Source organism: Sturnira hondurensis, unplaced genomic scaffold, assembly GCF_014824575.4.
Source record: "Sturnira hondurensis isolate 20B ecotype Veracruz unplaced genomic scaffold, ASM1482457v3 Scaffold0022566, whole genome shotgun sequence".
Lineage (NCBI taxonomy): Eukaryota > Metazoa > Chordata > Mammalia > Chiroptera > Phyllostomidae > Sturnira > Sturnira hondurensis.
The window spans coordinates 12,262,054-12,279,365 of record NW_028095197.1 but is presented as its reverse complement, the minus strand read 5'-3'; the positions used below and the strand labels follow the sequence as shown (position 1 = coordinate 12,279,365).

The following is a 17,312-nucleotide window of genomic DNA, read 5'->3' as shown; positions in this document are numbered from 1 at the left end:
CTTCCCTCGCCTTTCATTGAGAATCGCTATACCAGTCACTTCCTGAATGTGAAATAAGTTCCAGCAAGGAAAAGTGATGTTTTCCACCAACAGCTCTGCTCCCGCGGTAGACGCACGTGATACCCAGCCTCTGGGCTCAGAGTCCCTGACTCTCAGTTCTATGCAGTTGAAGGGACTGCAGGTTTTCCTCCCGGAAGCTGCCTTTTCGGGATATTGATATTGAGCTGTTTGTTAAGAAACAGGACTCAGAAAGAATCTTTGAACCTCCCCACTCTTCTGCCCAAGAAAATCAGACAGAGAAACCTGCAGCAGGAAGGAGAATTTAGGATGCTCCCTTAGCCAAACTTGAAGTAAGTATGGTAAACAGAGGGCTTCGGGCAGAAGACTATTAGCTAGATACATGCCCGTGCCCCCTTGTCTCTGGGTTGGCCAGCAAGGATGTTTTTCCTGCCACGTGCGTTCCACCTTCCTTCAACTACTTATAAATCACCCACTCTCTCTCTTTTTGAAAATTAATTTTGGGGAGAGAGAGAGAGAAAGAGATCCACCTGTTGCTCCACCCATTTATGCATTCATTGATCGCTTCCTGCATGTGCCCTGACTGGGATCAAACCCACAACCTTGGCGCATCTGGACAACGTGCCAACCCACTGAGCTACCTGGCCAGGGCCTCGCCCATTCACACTTCTGAAATCTGATACCCTGTTCCCTACCTGTCTCCTTTGTCCAAAAGATGTCCTATATACCCAATGCTGCTTCGTTGTTTTTGGTATTTTCATGGAATAATCATGCTTACGTGAATTCCCCATGTGCATATTCTAAACTTTGATTTTTCTCTTGTTACTCTGTCTCTGTTAATTTGATAATTAGCTCAGCCAGAAGAATTTAGAAAGTGGGAGGAAAAGTATTAATATTTCTTTTGGCCCCACAGAAGCATAGGTGAGAGAAAGGTGCGATTTCCCAAATGAATGCAATTTTTTAAAAAATATTTTATTTATTTATTTTTAGAGAGAAGGGAAGGGAAGGAGAAAGAGTGGGAGAGAAACAACAATGCGCGGTTGCCTCTCATGTGTCCCCTACGGGGGACCTGGCCTGCAACCCAGGCATATGCCCTGACTGGGAATCGAACCAGCGACCCTTTGCTTCATAGGCCTGCGCTCAATCCACTGAGCTACACCAGCCAGGGCCCAAATGGATGCAATTAAGGAATAGAAAAATAAGAGTGACACCATTGTTCTTCTTGTGTTTTAAGATGTGGGTTGCACTTTAGGTTTTCCCTGTGCTAAGAGCAAACAATTTAGAGAACATTATACTTCCGTGGAGGCAGTCAAAGCCTGTGTGATCTGGGAGGTGGTGAGAAGCGAAGTTTTGGGTTTGGGGGGTCGTGTAGGATCACCCATCTGCGCTGGCAAAGCGATGGAGACGTGTCAGGAGGAGTCCAGAAAAGCTGCATCCTCACCCCGGGTGTGTGCACTGCAGGGTCAGCCACTCATCCCAGGCCCACACCTGCAAATCCATGGGCAGGTGTGAGGAATGTGTACTGTTCTGGAACCGACCAACACGTCATCAAAGAGTGCTGTTGTGGGCAGGGAAAGAATCCCAGACGCAGAGCCAGAAGAAGCCTGGCTACCACCTCTCACTACAGGCCCTTAACTATTCTCCGGGCCTCAGTTTCTGCATCAGTAAAATGTGAAGATTTGACTAAGTGATTATCAACATTCTTTCCAGAACTAATATCCTTTGGCAGGTCAGGATATTACATTGAGATGTTGGGGGTGGGGGCAACAGCATATTGCCTAGGAGAAGCATGTTGCAAGAGGACTTTAAAAATCACTACAAATGACAGGGATGAAAGAATGGGGGTGAAGAGAGCAGGAAGACACACATCCCAGATACAGCTCAACCCGGGAGGGAGGCCAGACTCACACACTCACCGTGGCATATAAGGCGGAGTAAACGCTCAGAGCAGCGTGTTTGGAAGGAAAGGATCTCCGAGCCTTTGCAATCACTTCCGGGTCCCCGGTACAAATGTTCCCATTGTTGACGAACTGGTGGTGGCCTCTGCAGTCTGTACTGGTGTAGTTGGGTTTGCACACCGTCAAGAAGTACGGCGTTAGGTGCCCAGTGACTACTTGTCCGGCGTTTACAAAAATGTCAGTAGCAAAAAGTCCAAATGCAAATACCCCTAGAAGGAGATTCAAAATAATTAGAAATGGCGACACACACCGCCGATCGGTTTTGTCCCTGAGAGGAAACAGCAGCTGAGTCCAGGACGACCTATCAAAAAGATCCTCCCCAGAGTCAGATTGTTTGCTTGCCCGCATCTTTCCAGGGAGGAGCGCCTGCTTCTCAAATGACTCCTTCATCCAAATTCAAGCATTGAGCTGTTAGCATTGCATTGTTTCGTGTAAGTAAATTAGAAGCAGCGCGTTCTCAGCATGGAAAGAACTTTCTAATTTTGGAGTCAGAGAGCCCTAGGCTGCAACCCCACCTTTGATGACTCATTGACAGAATATGTTATCTGCTGTCTCAGAACCTTGCTACTCTCAGTCCCAAAATGATTGTGGGGAGGGATGCTTCTGCAATCAGTTGGAAAGATGAACTAAGGAAGCTGCAAAATACGGGTGATGGTGCCCAGCTCTAAGTAGTTACTCAGCACCAGTCCTCTCCTTACAGAAAATAGCTTCTCCCTGGTGCTGTTTGGAAATGCCAATTCTCCCAGCAGGAGTTATCTATCACACCAGGGCAGGTGAGAGTGAATGAGGTTAGGGAGATGTCCTTCAAAGAGAGAAAAAAGATCCTTCCAAAAACCTTGAGTGAATTGGATGTTTCATTTGGTGTTGGAAAGAGAAAACGAGAAGAAACAAAGAATGTTACAATGAATGTTGTTGGCTGTATGAGTTTGCCACTGTTGCTGTAACAAATTGCCATAAACCGAGTGACTTAGAACAACACAAATTTACCCTCTTGCCCTGGCTGCTGTGGGTCAGTGGATTGAGCACTGACCTGTGAACCAGAGGGTCACCAGTTCGATTCCCAGTCAGGGCACAGGTCTGGGTTACAGGCCAGGTCCCCAGGAGGGGGCTCATGAAAGGCAACCACACATCGATGTTTCTCTCTCTCTACCTCCCTTCCCCTCTGTCTAAAAATAAAAAACCCACAGATTTATTCTCTTACAGTTATGAAGGTCAGAAATATAAAATAGGTTTCACTGGACTAATATCAAAGTGTAGGCAGGGCTGTATTCCTTCTGGCAACTCCAGGGTAGAATTCGTTCTTTGCCTTTTCCAGCTTCTAGAAGATGCCTCATTTCTTTCTTGTGACCCCCTTTCAGTAATTGTATCATTATGACCCTGACTTCCATTGTCACACCCCCTTCTCTGACTCTCTCTGCCTCCCCTCTTATAAGGACCCCTTGATTATACTGGGTCCACCTGGAATAATGCAGGACAATATCTTCATCTCAAGATCCTTCACTTAACCACACCTGTACATTCCCCCTTGTCATAAAGATACCATATCCCCAGTTCCCAGGGACCATACGCGGACATTTTGGGAGAGGAGGGCATTATTCTTCCTACCACACCAACTCCCCTGTTTGGCTGAGACTCCTGTGGGCTATTGGATTCTACCTGTTCTCTGGTCAATTTCACAAAAATTCACCCCACTAAGCTTGAACTTGGATAGGCAGATTTCCTTACAGGAAGCTTCACTGTGAATTCTAGACAGTATATCTACAGAGTATCTGTTAAATATATCAAATGTATCAAAAGAAGCTATGCAGAGGCCCATGTGTGTACAAGCCTTTTGAAGGGATAAAGCTGACTTTTCAAATGCAGCTCAATTATGGGAGAAGTTGGCAAGTATGAGAGGCAGCGTTACCCTCCTAAATGTCAAGGGCCTGCTACAGTTTCAATTAAATTTCTACCCAATTTTGATTCCCATATTCAATGACCTGGATCTGCAAATTGTGCTGATATCAGCACTCAAAAGTTCATCCATCGTGGCAGAAGTGGAGACGAGTTTGGCTGAAACCTTCACCCGGTTTTCATTTTAATCTGTATCGATTGCTACAATTTTCTTTTCTGTGGCTTTACCAGGCTTTCTTCATCGCAATGAGAACTGGCTTTTTCAATAACTTCAGCCAGCTCACCGTCGAGGGCTGAGCCCTCTGGGAGTAGGTGTTCATTGATCATTTGTGACAATTTTCACCCCCACATTCTGGGAGTCTGATGGTTAGAAATTTTTTACATCTTCAAGCAGGATTCTCAAGGAGCAGGTCTCTGGTGTTTTTGAGGGGGCAATAAGCCTGTCTAGACATTCTTTCCCAGGAAACTAGGGTCATTTACGATTTGAAAAGGGAAAAGTGACAGCACTTTCCTCTTTTATTTTGGCATTTTATTTGTCAGATGTGCTTCCAATTAGGATGGGTTTGGTCTTTCTTAGAGCATTTCTAGGCTCCTCGGCTCGGTGTCTGAAGTGTCATCTCTGTGGTCACCGTGAATTTGTGACAGGCAAGTTCTCTTGGCTGTCATGTGATAACGTTGCTGAACAGTCGCTTTCCCCTCTTCTTCTCTGGGGTATGTCTACTTCTGATGGTTTAACAAGCATCTGCTTTCCAAACAGTTCACTCTGGCGCATTTGAAGTGGCTTCAGAAGGGCACTGCAGCAGCCTGGGGAGGCCAGCCTACCCGGCACAGGCCAGGCCGACAAAGGGCCGTGGCACCTGCCGCGCTGGCGATTCACGCACAGCGTCAGATCACACAGGGCTTTTGTGAGAAGCTCCAGCCGTGCCTGTGACTTAACCCCAAGCTCGTGTGTATATTTTATAAGCCCCAGAAGCTAAAATTAGCTACTTTTGTCCACAGAACACCTTTGATGGTCTCCTACATTGCAAGGTAGGAGACCATCCTCCTTGAAGAGGATGTTTTAGAATTGTCTAGGTACCCTAAACTTGGTGTCTAACATCCTTTAGGTGAGGTCCTACTTTGCAAATTTTTAACAGATACTCTTCATTCCTGTAACCCTCCTCCTAGTGGGTCCTACTTACGTTGCGGCTCAGCCCCCAAAGCTGTTCCCTGCTGCAAGGGAGCTGGTTATGTTTCTGAATGGATGCACAGCAGACACAAAAGTGTAAATGCAGCGTGCTTTGGACTTGCCAGAGCTCTGTGCTCCCAACACTTAGTGCTGTTGCTGTGTGTGTTTGGAATTCCGGACAGGCTTGGCTGGGACGACCAAGAGTCACGGTCTGGAGGACAGAGTTTTGCTCAAAGAATTCGCAAGCTCTCCTTAGATGACAGAGATCATGGGAGAAAATTCAGGGAGAGGATTCCTTCCTTTGTCTTCTACTGCCTCACCCTGATTCAGAGATCCGGCATTAGAATGCTGAGAGACAGGGCTTCTGTCACTCCACTGGATGAGTCTGCTCTTTGAATTTCCCTGAAGCTGTCTCCACTCCTCCTTCCTTCTTCCAAGTGTATTTGCAGACACACTCCTGTACCACAACTAGGCGGGAAGAGGTGGAGCACAGGCATTGGCTGGCATCTTGCTTCTGAGAGGAACAGCCCCTGTGCTCTGGAGAGCGGTGCGTGCTGGGCGCTGCAGCCTGGTGTGTGGGGACACAGGGAGATGACAGTTCTCTGCAGCCGAGGAACTCCAGCAGGAAATCTGGGGGTTGCGTTTGGTGCTGTGCACACTCATCAGTCTCAGACTTACGCCCTGAAGGGTGGGGCGAGAGCAAGTCACACTTCCGTCTGGGGATGAACACTGAGTGTGTACTGATTTGCCCCATTGAAGCCTGGATAGGGATAGCTGCCAGAGGCAGGCAGGTGGGGGAGGGGTAGGCAAAATGGGTAAAGGGGGTCGAAAGGTACAAAGTTCCAATTGTAAAACAAATAATTCACAGGGTTATAATACGTAGCATGGGAACTATAATTGATAAGACTAAACCGTACATTTGAAACTTTCTAAGAGAGTAGACCTTAAAAGTTCTCATCACAAGAAAATAAAGTTCTGTAACTATGGTGACAGATATTACCTAGACGTATTGTGGTGATCATTATGTAGTATATACAAATACTGCATCATCATGTTGTACACCTGCAACTAATATAATGTCATAGGTCAAGTACACCTCAATTAAAAATAGTGAATAGGGAGAATAATCTCATATTACATGGAGTCTTAGAAAATACATTCCTATTTTAGACTAGTGTGGTACTGTTATACCTTTCTTGTATTCCTTGTCCCAATGGGAATATTATATTCGTATGATCATTCAATACTGTCCATCTTTCATTTTAGAATGGTAGTATATACAAGTTCTATAAGAGCCAAGTGTATTCCAAGTACCTATTCTCAAACCTAGCACATAGTAACAGTAAACGCTGGACAGATATTTGTGGAATCAGTGGATAAACTGCTGGAGAAACTTCAGGAAAGATTAGCAGGAGAAGAGGATAAAGGAGCAGAACAATTTGTTCAGACTTTTAAAGCATACTGGTGTCTCACACTCCTGATTCTATTGAACATGTGGCTGACCCCAGACCATTTCACATGTAAGCTGTAGGGAGTATGTCTCTTTTTATAAACTCCACAAAATTCAGCATAGTGCACCTCGGAAAGAAAGAATATTTGAAAACTGGGACTTTAAATGTATCACGAGTCAGGACACTTAGGAATCATAAGTTTGAAATAAAAGCATTCTACATTTCCAAAAGAGGAACCTTGGATTGGAGTATTAAGATCCACGTTACACCTAGGAAAAACTCCTTCGGGGGGACTTTGTGAAACACCAGGAATCTGGGAGTCATGACGAACTTGGGCACAGCTTTACTTACACATGCACATCTTTGAGGGAAATGTCCCTATTTCTGATTCTCAGAAGTTGCCATAATTGTCCATGTAAATTTTATCACACGGGCACATGGAAGCATAGCTTCTACATATTTTCATGTGGAGACAGTAACACGTAACACTTTAAAAAAGAAAAGGATAGTGAAGATGACATAAAAACAACTTATCTGGGTTATGCTGGTAATAGCAGTCTCTGAAAACGAGAGGGAATTCTACCCCTTCCTCAACCCCTGTTCTTCACCTCTCATCAAACATTTCTAAAAGAGGAGTATTCTCTTGTCTGCAGCAAGATAATGCAACGAAAGAGAGCATTAAAGAACACTTTGTGATGTTGAGAATGTTTGAGCACCTTTTCCCTTGTTTGCAAAATTCAACCAGCTTTGTAAATCTTCTGTGGTAGCCTCTCTACTATGATGTTCAAGAAACAAGGTAACCTCCCCTCAAATCAGTTCCTGGCTTTTGTTTTAGTAAGGAAATTGATGAACACCATATATAAGTACAAGCAAGGGGCGCGGGTTCCCCCGTGTCATTTTTGACAGCAGAAGGGAATCATATCAAAAATTCTTATGTTCAGTTCCTCCACAGAACATTCAGATTCAATCACCGCCTCTTAATTCTAGATCAAATCTTTCACCAAATCATCATTGTAAACGAAATACAAGATATAAAAAAATACGTAGTTTGTTTTTGCTTTTGCTATTGCCACACCAAGATCCCCAAGGGAGGAATTTCAATGGAGAAAGCCATTCAGCTGTTGTAAATGTGTTCTCAGTGAAGAGCATTCCTTCAGGAAACAACTGGTTTTTGTTTTGGAAAAGAAAGAATAGTGACATTGTTTCTCCTTAACATGCCGTATTCCAGCTGGAAGTTTCCTAATGAAGACCATTAGTCTGCAGTTACCACCTTCATCTTGTTTCCTTGCAAAAGCATACTGAGCTGGTGAGATGTTCATTAAAACTGCTGTGGATACTAGAAAATGGTAATAATAATAATAATAATAATGATGGATGCTAATACATTGTGCTTAGTATGTACTAGATGTTGTTCTAAATGCTTTGAAATATTACTTCTTTTAATCTTCACCACAATCCTATGACGTAGACACTATTATTATCTCTACACTTCACAGATGAAGAAATTGAGGCATAGAGAGGCCAGGTACCTGGACCAAGTTCACACAGCTACTACGTAGAAGAGCTGGGATTAGAAACTAAATAGTATGGTTCCAAGTCCATACTCTTAATCATTACCATCTAAGTGTATACTCCTATGTACTAAAAAAATGGGTACAGCCCCGGCCATGAAAAGAGCGCTTCAGCTTGGTAGCGCACACACATGGGCACTGAGAACAGGCAAGGACCTAGAGCACACCCCCGATGAAGTGTACTGCCAAGTCACAACAGGAGAGAAATCCTCGAATGTTTAGCCAGTAATTTCCCAACAGGAATATGACAGAATACCTATGACATGTCACCACTGAATGAGGCACTTTTCTCATCATTTTAGCAACGAGTTAACTTTGTTCAAATAGTATAATTCAAGCACGAATGATGCAAATTGATTTACAGATATCGAATATTATGCTTCAGAAAGAAGTTTCTGACAGAATTAAATGTATCGGTTCTTGGGTAGTTAAGTTCGGGAGTTCACAGAAAGATTCTTTGGTCTCTTTCTCCTCTGGATTTCACAAGAACACCAAAGACTGACGGCAGTCTATTTGTCTTGGAATGGTTTTTAATCCTCAGTATAGATTTGATTTAAATCAATGAATCTGAACCCCAGTTACTTTGTATCACAGGGTTATTATGCCAATCAAAGAAACAATAGTAAAAACAGTTTATAAATTGTGAGCATTGTGTAGATACGAGTTATTATTTTTATAACTGAAGGAAATAGGTATCTTCACTATTTTAAATAAGCTGATCATAAAATTAGCTTTGAAACAGAGGAAGAGACAAGACCCTGTAATTCTAACAACTTCAAACAACATATTCAACTCTTTAAAGCACCTTTTAGAATATGAGGAGCTGGTGGGTTTTTTTGAACCCTGTATTTGTCATAACTAGTCATCATAGTAAGTAAAGATGAAGGATAACTACTTCATAAAGATGGTGGGTAATCCATTAACCCCCCAATATATTCACAATTGAAATAACAAATAGACTTCTATTTTCCCCAAGCATAAAGTCACCCAATTTTCTAATAACATGGTTCTATCTCAACAGCAGTGCTTTCTTACTTCTCGCTTCTAAGGGCAGCAACTCAGTACTTCACCTCTCAACTGTCTGACTCCATTCTCACACCTGCTACCCTTTAAATATCTGCTTCTGATTTCCTCTAGGCCTGCAATTTTCAACCGGTGTGCTGCAAAATTTTTAAAAATATGCAATACCTGACTATTTACTCAGGGGCGCTGACCTCTTTTCCCTTAGATTGTCAAATAAAAATATGACAACAGCCAACACAATAAGAACTGTCTGGTGTGAATGAATCAAAATTGTATCTATTTTATCAGATCACAGAATATATATATTTTGGTGTTGCACAGAATTTTATTAATCAGTTTATGTGTGTCATGAAATGAAAATGTTTGAAAATGGATCTAAGTGCTGATGAATAGAGAAAAAAACATCCTAAAACTTTGCCAGAAGCAATAATAATCTTACAGTAAAATGCATGGAAGATGTGGCTGCAGATAAGTCTAGGAAGTGTAGCTTGGCTACAGACTAAATGTGGAGATTCCTTACCTACCAAGGAATCTAAAAAAAGGCATGTCAAAGCCTGGAGGGCTTGCAAATAACGGTCCTCAAGGGCAAGAGCTTGCCCTTTTGGATTCTTGTTTTTTATAAAGAGTATATAAACAAGTTTCTAGAGCTGGTGATCTGAATCCACTCTGTTCCCGCCACCAGGAGAGCATGAAGCCCCAACAGGCAGCTGCCAGCCTGTCGGTGACTAAGAGATACTGGCCTTATACTGTTCGCCCTCTGATTGACGCATCTAATCACTTTAGCATGTTCTAATGTAACAATTTAAATGGTTTCCGAAACACACATACTTTTTTTTAATTACAGAAAACTTTGAAGTGACCCTTTATCAATTGTAGGCAGTCATTTTCCAATGTTCAGATAGTATTTTTGCACCTTGCTGTGCCTAATTTTGTTACATGTGTAGTATCTTACAAAAATATTTTTAAAAAAAGTCTTTTCTTAAAGATTTTATTTATTTATCTTTAGAGGGGAAGGGAAGGAGAGAAGGAGAGAAATATCAATGTACGGTTGCCTCTCATGTGTCCCCTGCTGGGAACTGGCCTGCAACCCAGGCATGTGCCCTGACTGGGAATCGAACTGCGATTGTCTGGTTCGAAGGCTCATGCTCAATCCACTGAGCTACACCAGCCAGGGCTAAAAAAGTCTTTAAAATATACTTGTTTTCTTAAAACTTTAAAGCTCAAATGTCAACTGAGGGTAATCCTGCCCCCAGGGGACACTGTGCAATGTTTGGGGACATTTTTCATTGTCATTAGTGGGGAAGGAGAGTGCTAGTGGCATCTGGCAAGTAGAGGCTGAGGATGCCACTAAACATCCTACAAAGCATAGGACAGTCACCCACCCCTACACAGAAAAGAATTACCCGGCCCAAAATGTCCATAGTGCTGAGGTTGAGAAACTTGGCTTGCTAGTAAATAAGTTCACCAAAGCGCCATGAATTTGCATTGGCTAATCTGCAAAGTGTAGAGAAAGCAGCAATCTGTTCAGTCCTTTTGAGTCCAGCCTCCAAACACTGGTGTTTGGGAGGGCCCTTGGAAAAGGATCACTAGCGTCTCCTACAACTAACTTTCCTCCTGATAATTAGAGTAACCCATAGAGTTCTGGGCCAGGGTCTTGATTGGGTTTGTGATGTTCTGATTCACCAAGGATGACATTCAAAGGGGAGATCTGCTTTCTGCCTTGAGCAGAGCAACCAAAAGCAGCCCCATCACAACTCCCTAAGCCCTGAGCCAGAGGTGGATACCTGCCTATGCCCTTTAGGTCAACCAAGGCTTCCAGCTTCAGCCCCCTCAACCCCCCACGTCCTTCAACTCCACCCAAAGGGCCAACCCTGACTTGGCTCCATTTGAATCCAGTGGTGGCTTGGCTTCATTTTTCCCCTTCAGATCCATCCCGGGTTCTCCTCCTGATCTGTGTACCTGAGCTTCAACTCTGGTTCCTATTGCTGAATTCTAGAAATATCTCCACTTGTTCACAGGCCCATGCTCTGCTTTGCTCTTGACATTTTTCTTTTAAGGTCTAGCCTCTTGTCTCAAAACTGACGTTGGGTGCATGGGCACTTCAGGTTATTTTTAGACTACCCACCAGGTGCAACTTGTTCAGTCAGCACCCGCAGCCGACCTTGTTCACTGGGTGCCTGGTTGGCTGGATGGTCCCTCTCCTGCTGGGGAGTCACTGCTAACTTTAGACAATTCTCGCTGTAGAACAGGTCCTCCTCTTCCTTTTCAAATTGCACATCTGCCTCCACAGACCCCTTTTCTACATTATTATAGCACTTTTCCAACAAACACTATAATTTACTCATTTAAAGTCTGGTTTCTCCCACAAGAATATAAACTCCCTGAGGGCAAATCTCTATTTGGTTCACTAACATGTTCTTAACGCCTTAATCACTGCCTGGTGTATAGCACATGCCTGACAAATTATTCATTGAAGGTTGAATGAATATGATCATTCCCCCTGCTCATAATTTAAGTATAAAAAGCAAATGCAAGTAGAAATGGACTGTTTGAATCAAATAGAGTATTTAGATAAAGCACATTTAAATGACTTTGAAAATTAAGAGGGATTTTCTAGCTCTTGAAAAGGCTAACATTAGGTTTGTCTCAGGGTATCAATTCTGACAACCACAGGACACGGTGACCTTTGAAATGGCATTTAAAATATTCACGCTTCATTTAGGTCACACTAATTTATGGCAATTAATTAGTGTTACATGAATTAACTGTTTACCATGGCACATTCCATTTGGTCCATTGCTATTGACTTTTTAGACCTGATTTAAATGGCATAAGACTTGCTTGGAATTTAATTAAATTTTTATTAGAAGTAACAATGGAGCAACTATGTGATTCCAAATGAAAAGCCCATAATAAGTAGCTTCTGGATGACAGGTTATTTTAGGTGCTAACAGACAGTCTAATCCTGGCACATTTGGATCCATTTTTTTCTTTAACTAAAAAAAGATGAAGTTATTCCAGAAGAGAAAGTTAATTTACTTTTCCTTCTATATGGCAAAGAAACCAAAAACCCTCTCTGAATTCTATTTTTTTTATTACTTTTCAATTTTAAATTAAAAAGTTACATGACCAATGACACTCAAATACAGAGCAGGCTGACAGGGTCCAGAGAGGAGAGGGGAGAGACTCATAGGGGAAAAGGGGAGGGACTCACATGAATAAGTATAAAGGACACATGGACAATAACTAAGGGTGGGGGGCGGAAAGGGGAGTGAGGTGGGGAGCACTGGGGGGGGGTCAGGGCAGGGAATATAAAACAAAACTGTACTTAAATAAGAATTAAAAAAAATAAAAAAGTTACTACTTAATAATTAACATTTACAAGAATATGTTTACTCATGTTTATTTGTGAACGAACAGAATTTAACTGAACTTATCTTCATGAAGTTTTGGGAAAATGTGACTTCCTTATTTTGCTTTGCCCCTGAAAAGGAACACAGGAAGTTATCTCTCTTAAGAACTTACCTCTCTGTATTGTTGTTCATTCCATGCAGTGTCAAAGGAAATGGTATGAGAAGGGCAGGAAGGGGAGGGAAGAAATGAGGAAAGGGAGAAATCCAAAGACGTGTTGCTAATTTGACTACATTTGTTTTTATAAAATGTCAGATTTGTTAGTTCAGCCAACCCCTTTCCTCCCTTCCCACATCATGTATCTAAAACTTAAGAAATTGTACAATAGTTTAGAAGTGGGTAGAGGAGTTGAACTATGAGAGTTTTTACCCAAAGCCTGGGAGGTAGGACATACTTCTTACGATAAACTTCGGGAGGGAGGGAATATTGTTGGATTTGTGAATCAGAGGAATTTGACCCTCCCTGTAAAGGCCAACACAATAGCATTTATCTACAGGAAGAGATGGTTTAATGCAAATATATTCCCCTTGACTTTGCTATTCTTGCCATTTTCTCATTTAAAATTTAATTGGACTCGTGGAATGGAGCACGGGGCGATGTGCTGAAGTCTATGCCACGTAGACTAGAGAAGACAGGGAATTAAGGAGGTAAGGTGCCACTTTGAGCTCTGCTTTGTACATTAAAGATTACGTTTACACAATGGAATATTATGTAGCAGAAAGAAAGAAGGAATTTCTACCTTTTGTGACAGCACAGATGGAACTGGAGACTATCATGCTAAGTGAAATAAGTCCGTCAGTGAAAGACAAATAGCATGTGATCTTACTTATAAGAGGAGTCTAACAAAAAAAAATAAACTAACAAGAAAAACAGAACCAGAGATATGGAAACATGGAACAGACTGACAGCTGTCAGAGGGGAGGGGGGTAGTGGTGGAAAGAGGGGAAAGGATTAGTCGAAGAACATGTATGAATGACCCATAGACATGAGCAATGGTGTGGGAACTGACTGTGGGAGTGGCACGTGGGCTGGGCATTTCTGGAAGCAATTTGAGGAGAATCCATGATTGAAAAGAGTATATTTTTGCTCCAAAAAAGGAGAAACCCATCAAAAACCTACTAAAGTACCAGGCATTTTGCAGTAATGATACAAAGTAAAAAATATACACTCCCTGCTTTCCAAGGGATCACAAATTAGTAGGAGTAACGAACTTACATATAATGGACTCACAGCAATGCACCTTTTATAGGACTTAAGTGCCTATGAAAGACGTAGGTATAAGGTTTGGCAGGGGCCTGGAAGACGAGGAAGCCAGCTTTCTGGACTACTACAGAGGTCATGTATAAGCAGCATTCTGAAGGATGACTAGAACTCGTCAGTTTTGATAGTGAGAGGTTGGCAATGGCTTATTCTGGGCAGCACGAGCAGCACATAAACAGTAACCGAGGCAAGGCATCAACTGTTAAAAACACTAGGAATGCATGAAAAGGTTTTAAGCAGGGACGTGACTTGGCCATATTTTTTCTCCAGAAGAATCTGCAGAATGATCAATGAATGCCATTCTTGCATGGCTGGGGTAAATGTAGCCAAGTTGCAAGACTAGATGTGAAGGGATCACTTAAAGGGGCAAGACATTTTAATAGCCTCAACCCGTGGCTGTCAAACTTCAGTGTGCGTGAGGATCACCTGGATGACTTGTCATAAAACAGACTATTAGGCCCCTTCCCCAGTTTTTCTGATTCAGTAGTTATGGCATGAGGCTTGAGGATTTACATTTCAAACAGGTTCCCAGGGGGTTTAGGGTGACTTCCAGGTTTTTTGTTTAAGCAACTGGGCAGATCCCGGGTGTCATAAAACAAAAGAGGGAAAGTATGAAGCAAGTACTTTTTTATCCAGCAACCTCCCCACGCCCCATTCCTCTTTCAGCACTGTTTCCCTGAATTCTCCACGGTTTACCTGTTCCCACTGGCTGTCTCCCTCCTCTGGCATCTTTTCCCTCTTACCAGCATCTCAGGCTGCTGACCTCTAAGTGGTTTCATTTGCATGTCCCTGGCTTATGCTCCCAGGATCCAGGCGCCTGTTAGTTTGCGACAGACCAAAATGGATCAATGTGTCATTGATTATTAAAATGGCAATTTGATGCTCCTCTATGGTGAGAAATTTCTACTTTAATAGTGGTCTTCCTGAAACCAGGCCTCAGCCCAATGCGGTGACTCAAGTGGGAATTTCAGGTACCATAGCAGGCAATCTGCAGGAGTCACTACTGGATGGCGGGGGGCTACTGACATGCCTCAGTGAACGAAGACTTGCCTTGCCAATGCAGAGAGGCAGGCCTAATATATAGGACAGATGCCAACTAATTTCCAATTTTTGGACTCTGAGGTGGGTCGCAAATAGGTCTGACTTATCTTCACTAAGGAAAAATAACAGTGACTTTAACAGACACATTCATTTAATTGTGACCTAACAACCCTCTGCTTTGAGTAACTTGCTTTAACTACATGTGCAGAAAGCAGATCAGACAGTGCGCATGAAATCTGCCCCCCCGGAACAAAGTAAGTACGTGTGTATGCAGAGTGTCTCTCTCTTCTTGGGAAAAGCTACTGTGTCCCATTTGGTACCAGACTCTGCATCTGTGCAGTTAGGACTGTAACCTACCATACAGGGTGGCAGGCAGGATAAATAATACAGTGTATATAAAGTGTCTAGTCTATTGTCCTGTATAATAACTATTCTTTCCTCTCTTCTCCTGATGATTTGTTATTTAGCCACTGTCCTAGATTTTCAGTGGCCAGACTCTGAAAATCTTTGAAAGGTACCATCATTGTTTGGGTGAGTAAACCAGACAGTAGTAACATCATTCTGACCAGGGTGTGCACAGATGAGCTGACTACAGGCTGCCACAGGCCATGCTGCAAATCACATCTGTAAGTGCCGAAGACTACATTAATGTGAAGGGTTGCTGCTTTCAAATGAGATTTTCTTAGGCTTCCTACTCCACTATCTCCCTCACTTCCACTCTGATCATAGTAGTTACTGCATACCTGATTTTGATGTGATCATTTGCTCATGAGTTAAAGAAATTCAATCCTTCTTTATAATAGGAAAAAAAAAGATTAAGGATAACCCATAGAGTTAAGAGCATGCTGTAGTTTGGCCTTCGCTTTCTCGGTTGTCAGTTCTATATGTTCTAAATGGTATCGCGGCTGGTTATCCAACCAGCCATGTTCACATTTTGGGGAGTTTTATCCCGGCTTCCATTAAGATATCATTAGAACATGGTCATGATTATTTATTGAGTATCTACTGTGTAAGAACTCTGCAAGATCTTGGAGAGTATTAGGCTAAGTGAAATAAGCCACGTGGTAAAAGACAAATACCATTCGATCTCACCTGTAAGTGGAACCTAATCAACAAACCAAACAAGCAAGCAAAATATAACCAGAGACATCAAAATGAAGAACAAACAGATAGTAACGGGGGGGGGGGGGGGGGGGGATAACGGGGGGAAGTGCGAAGGGTTTTCAGGAACATTTATAAAGGACACATGGATAAAGCCAAAGAAGGGAGGGATCGAGGGTGAGGGGTGGGATGGCTGTTGGGGGAGAGTGGTGGTGGGGAAATGGAGACAATTGTACTTGGACAACAATAAAAAGCGCGCGCGCGCGCGCGCGCGCGCGAGAGAGAGAGAGAGAGAGAGAGAGAGAGAGAAGAAAGAACTCTGCAAGAGCTGTATTCTACCTATATCCAGGCCCACACTCACCCCCATACTGTGATCATCATCCCTATCGCCCCAGGGGGTTTGTAGAAGTTCTAGAAGGAAGGATGTAGAACGTGCCTTAATTTTTTCTTGTCACGGACAATAATTAAACTATTTGGAAAACAGGTTATTTTCAAGAACCTGAAGGATTCGATCTCTCATACTTTGTTAAGTTCTCTGCATACCAAAATTACTTGTTGGGAAAAGCTTTGTCAGGAAATACAATCATTTCTAAATTCATTTTATGGCTATTCCCTTTCACCCCCCACCCTTGCCTGACTCACTGAAACAGTATATGGCAATCTCCAGTCAATATTGAATTATGTGTCCAGGGGGAGTTTCAGATAAATACTGTATATGGAAAAAAAAGGCTGAAATCATTCATAAGACAATTTGATAAGTTCTACTTCAAGGATCAAAACCTTGACTCGGCATTCTGATCAGGCTCAGTTTCTGCACTTGGAAAAACCCTCACAGCACCCTTGCTCCAGGGGGTTCATCTTTAGTAAGTGTAGCAGGCTTTACCCAGAGGTGGGGGGCTCAGTTCGGCACGCTCTTGTACTCACCCACGAATCGTACAATCCTCCGGAGTAAGGGGTTCAGGTAACAGCATTCTCCGGTTAGAATCGTTTTCTCCTGGGCAATCAGAGATTCTCTAGTTGACTTTATGAAATACATGGATATCTCACCAATCAAAATCTGCAGGAGAAATGTTTGAGAAAGGTCAAGTTGGAGAGCTGTCTGGTAAAAAAGACCAGTGGCTTTAAAAACAAAAACACAAAAAACTTCTGAGGCTCCACAATCCTTTGGAAAGATACCGTGTGGGAGAGAATTAGAGAAAGCAATGATTAATAATTTCAGATAGATTTCAGGCTATTGTATTAAACTCGAAGGTCCCATAAAAACATCACTTACATAAAAAAATTGTAATAGAATTCACGATAAGGTTTACTCAGGCTGGGAGTGAATTTTTTTCACTCCCATGAGTTGCAATACTGAGAGATGACTGAGAAAGCTGTGCCCAACGAAGTGTGACATGCACACATCACAATGCCATTA

General features: G+C 42.7%; 1 protein-coding gene across 1 annotated transcript in view; it reads right to left on the bottom strand.

The window, feature by feature from the left end:
- PLPPR1 (phospholipid phosphatase related 1) overlaps nucleotides 1–17,312 on the bottom strand; it is a 227,014-nt gene that overhangs the window by 12,088 nt on the left and 197,614 nt on the right. The window contains exons 4-5 of the mRNA XM_037035905.1: nucleotides 16,820–16,952; nucleotides 1,935–2,185 (exon numbers count right to left, since the gene is read on the bottom strand). Coding sequence (XP_036891800.1) covers nucleotides 1,935–2,185; nucleotides 16,820–16,952 — 384 coding nt within the window. The remainder of the gene's footprint in view (nucleotides 1–1,934; nucleotides 2,186–16,819; nucleotides 16,953–17,312) is intronic.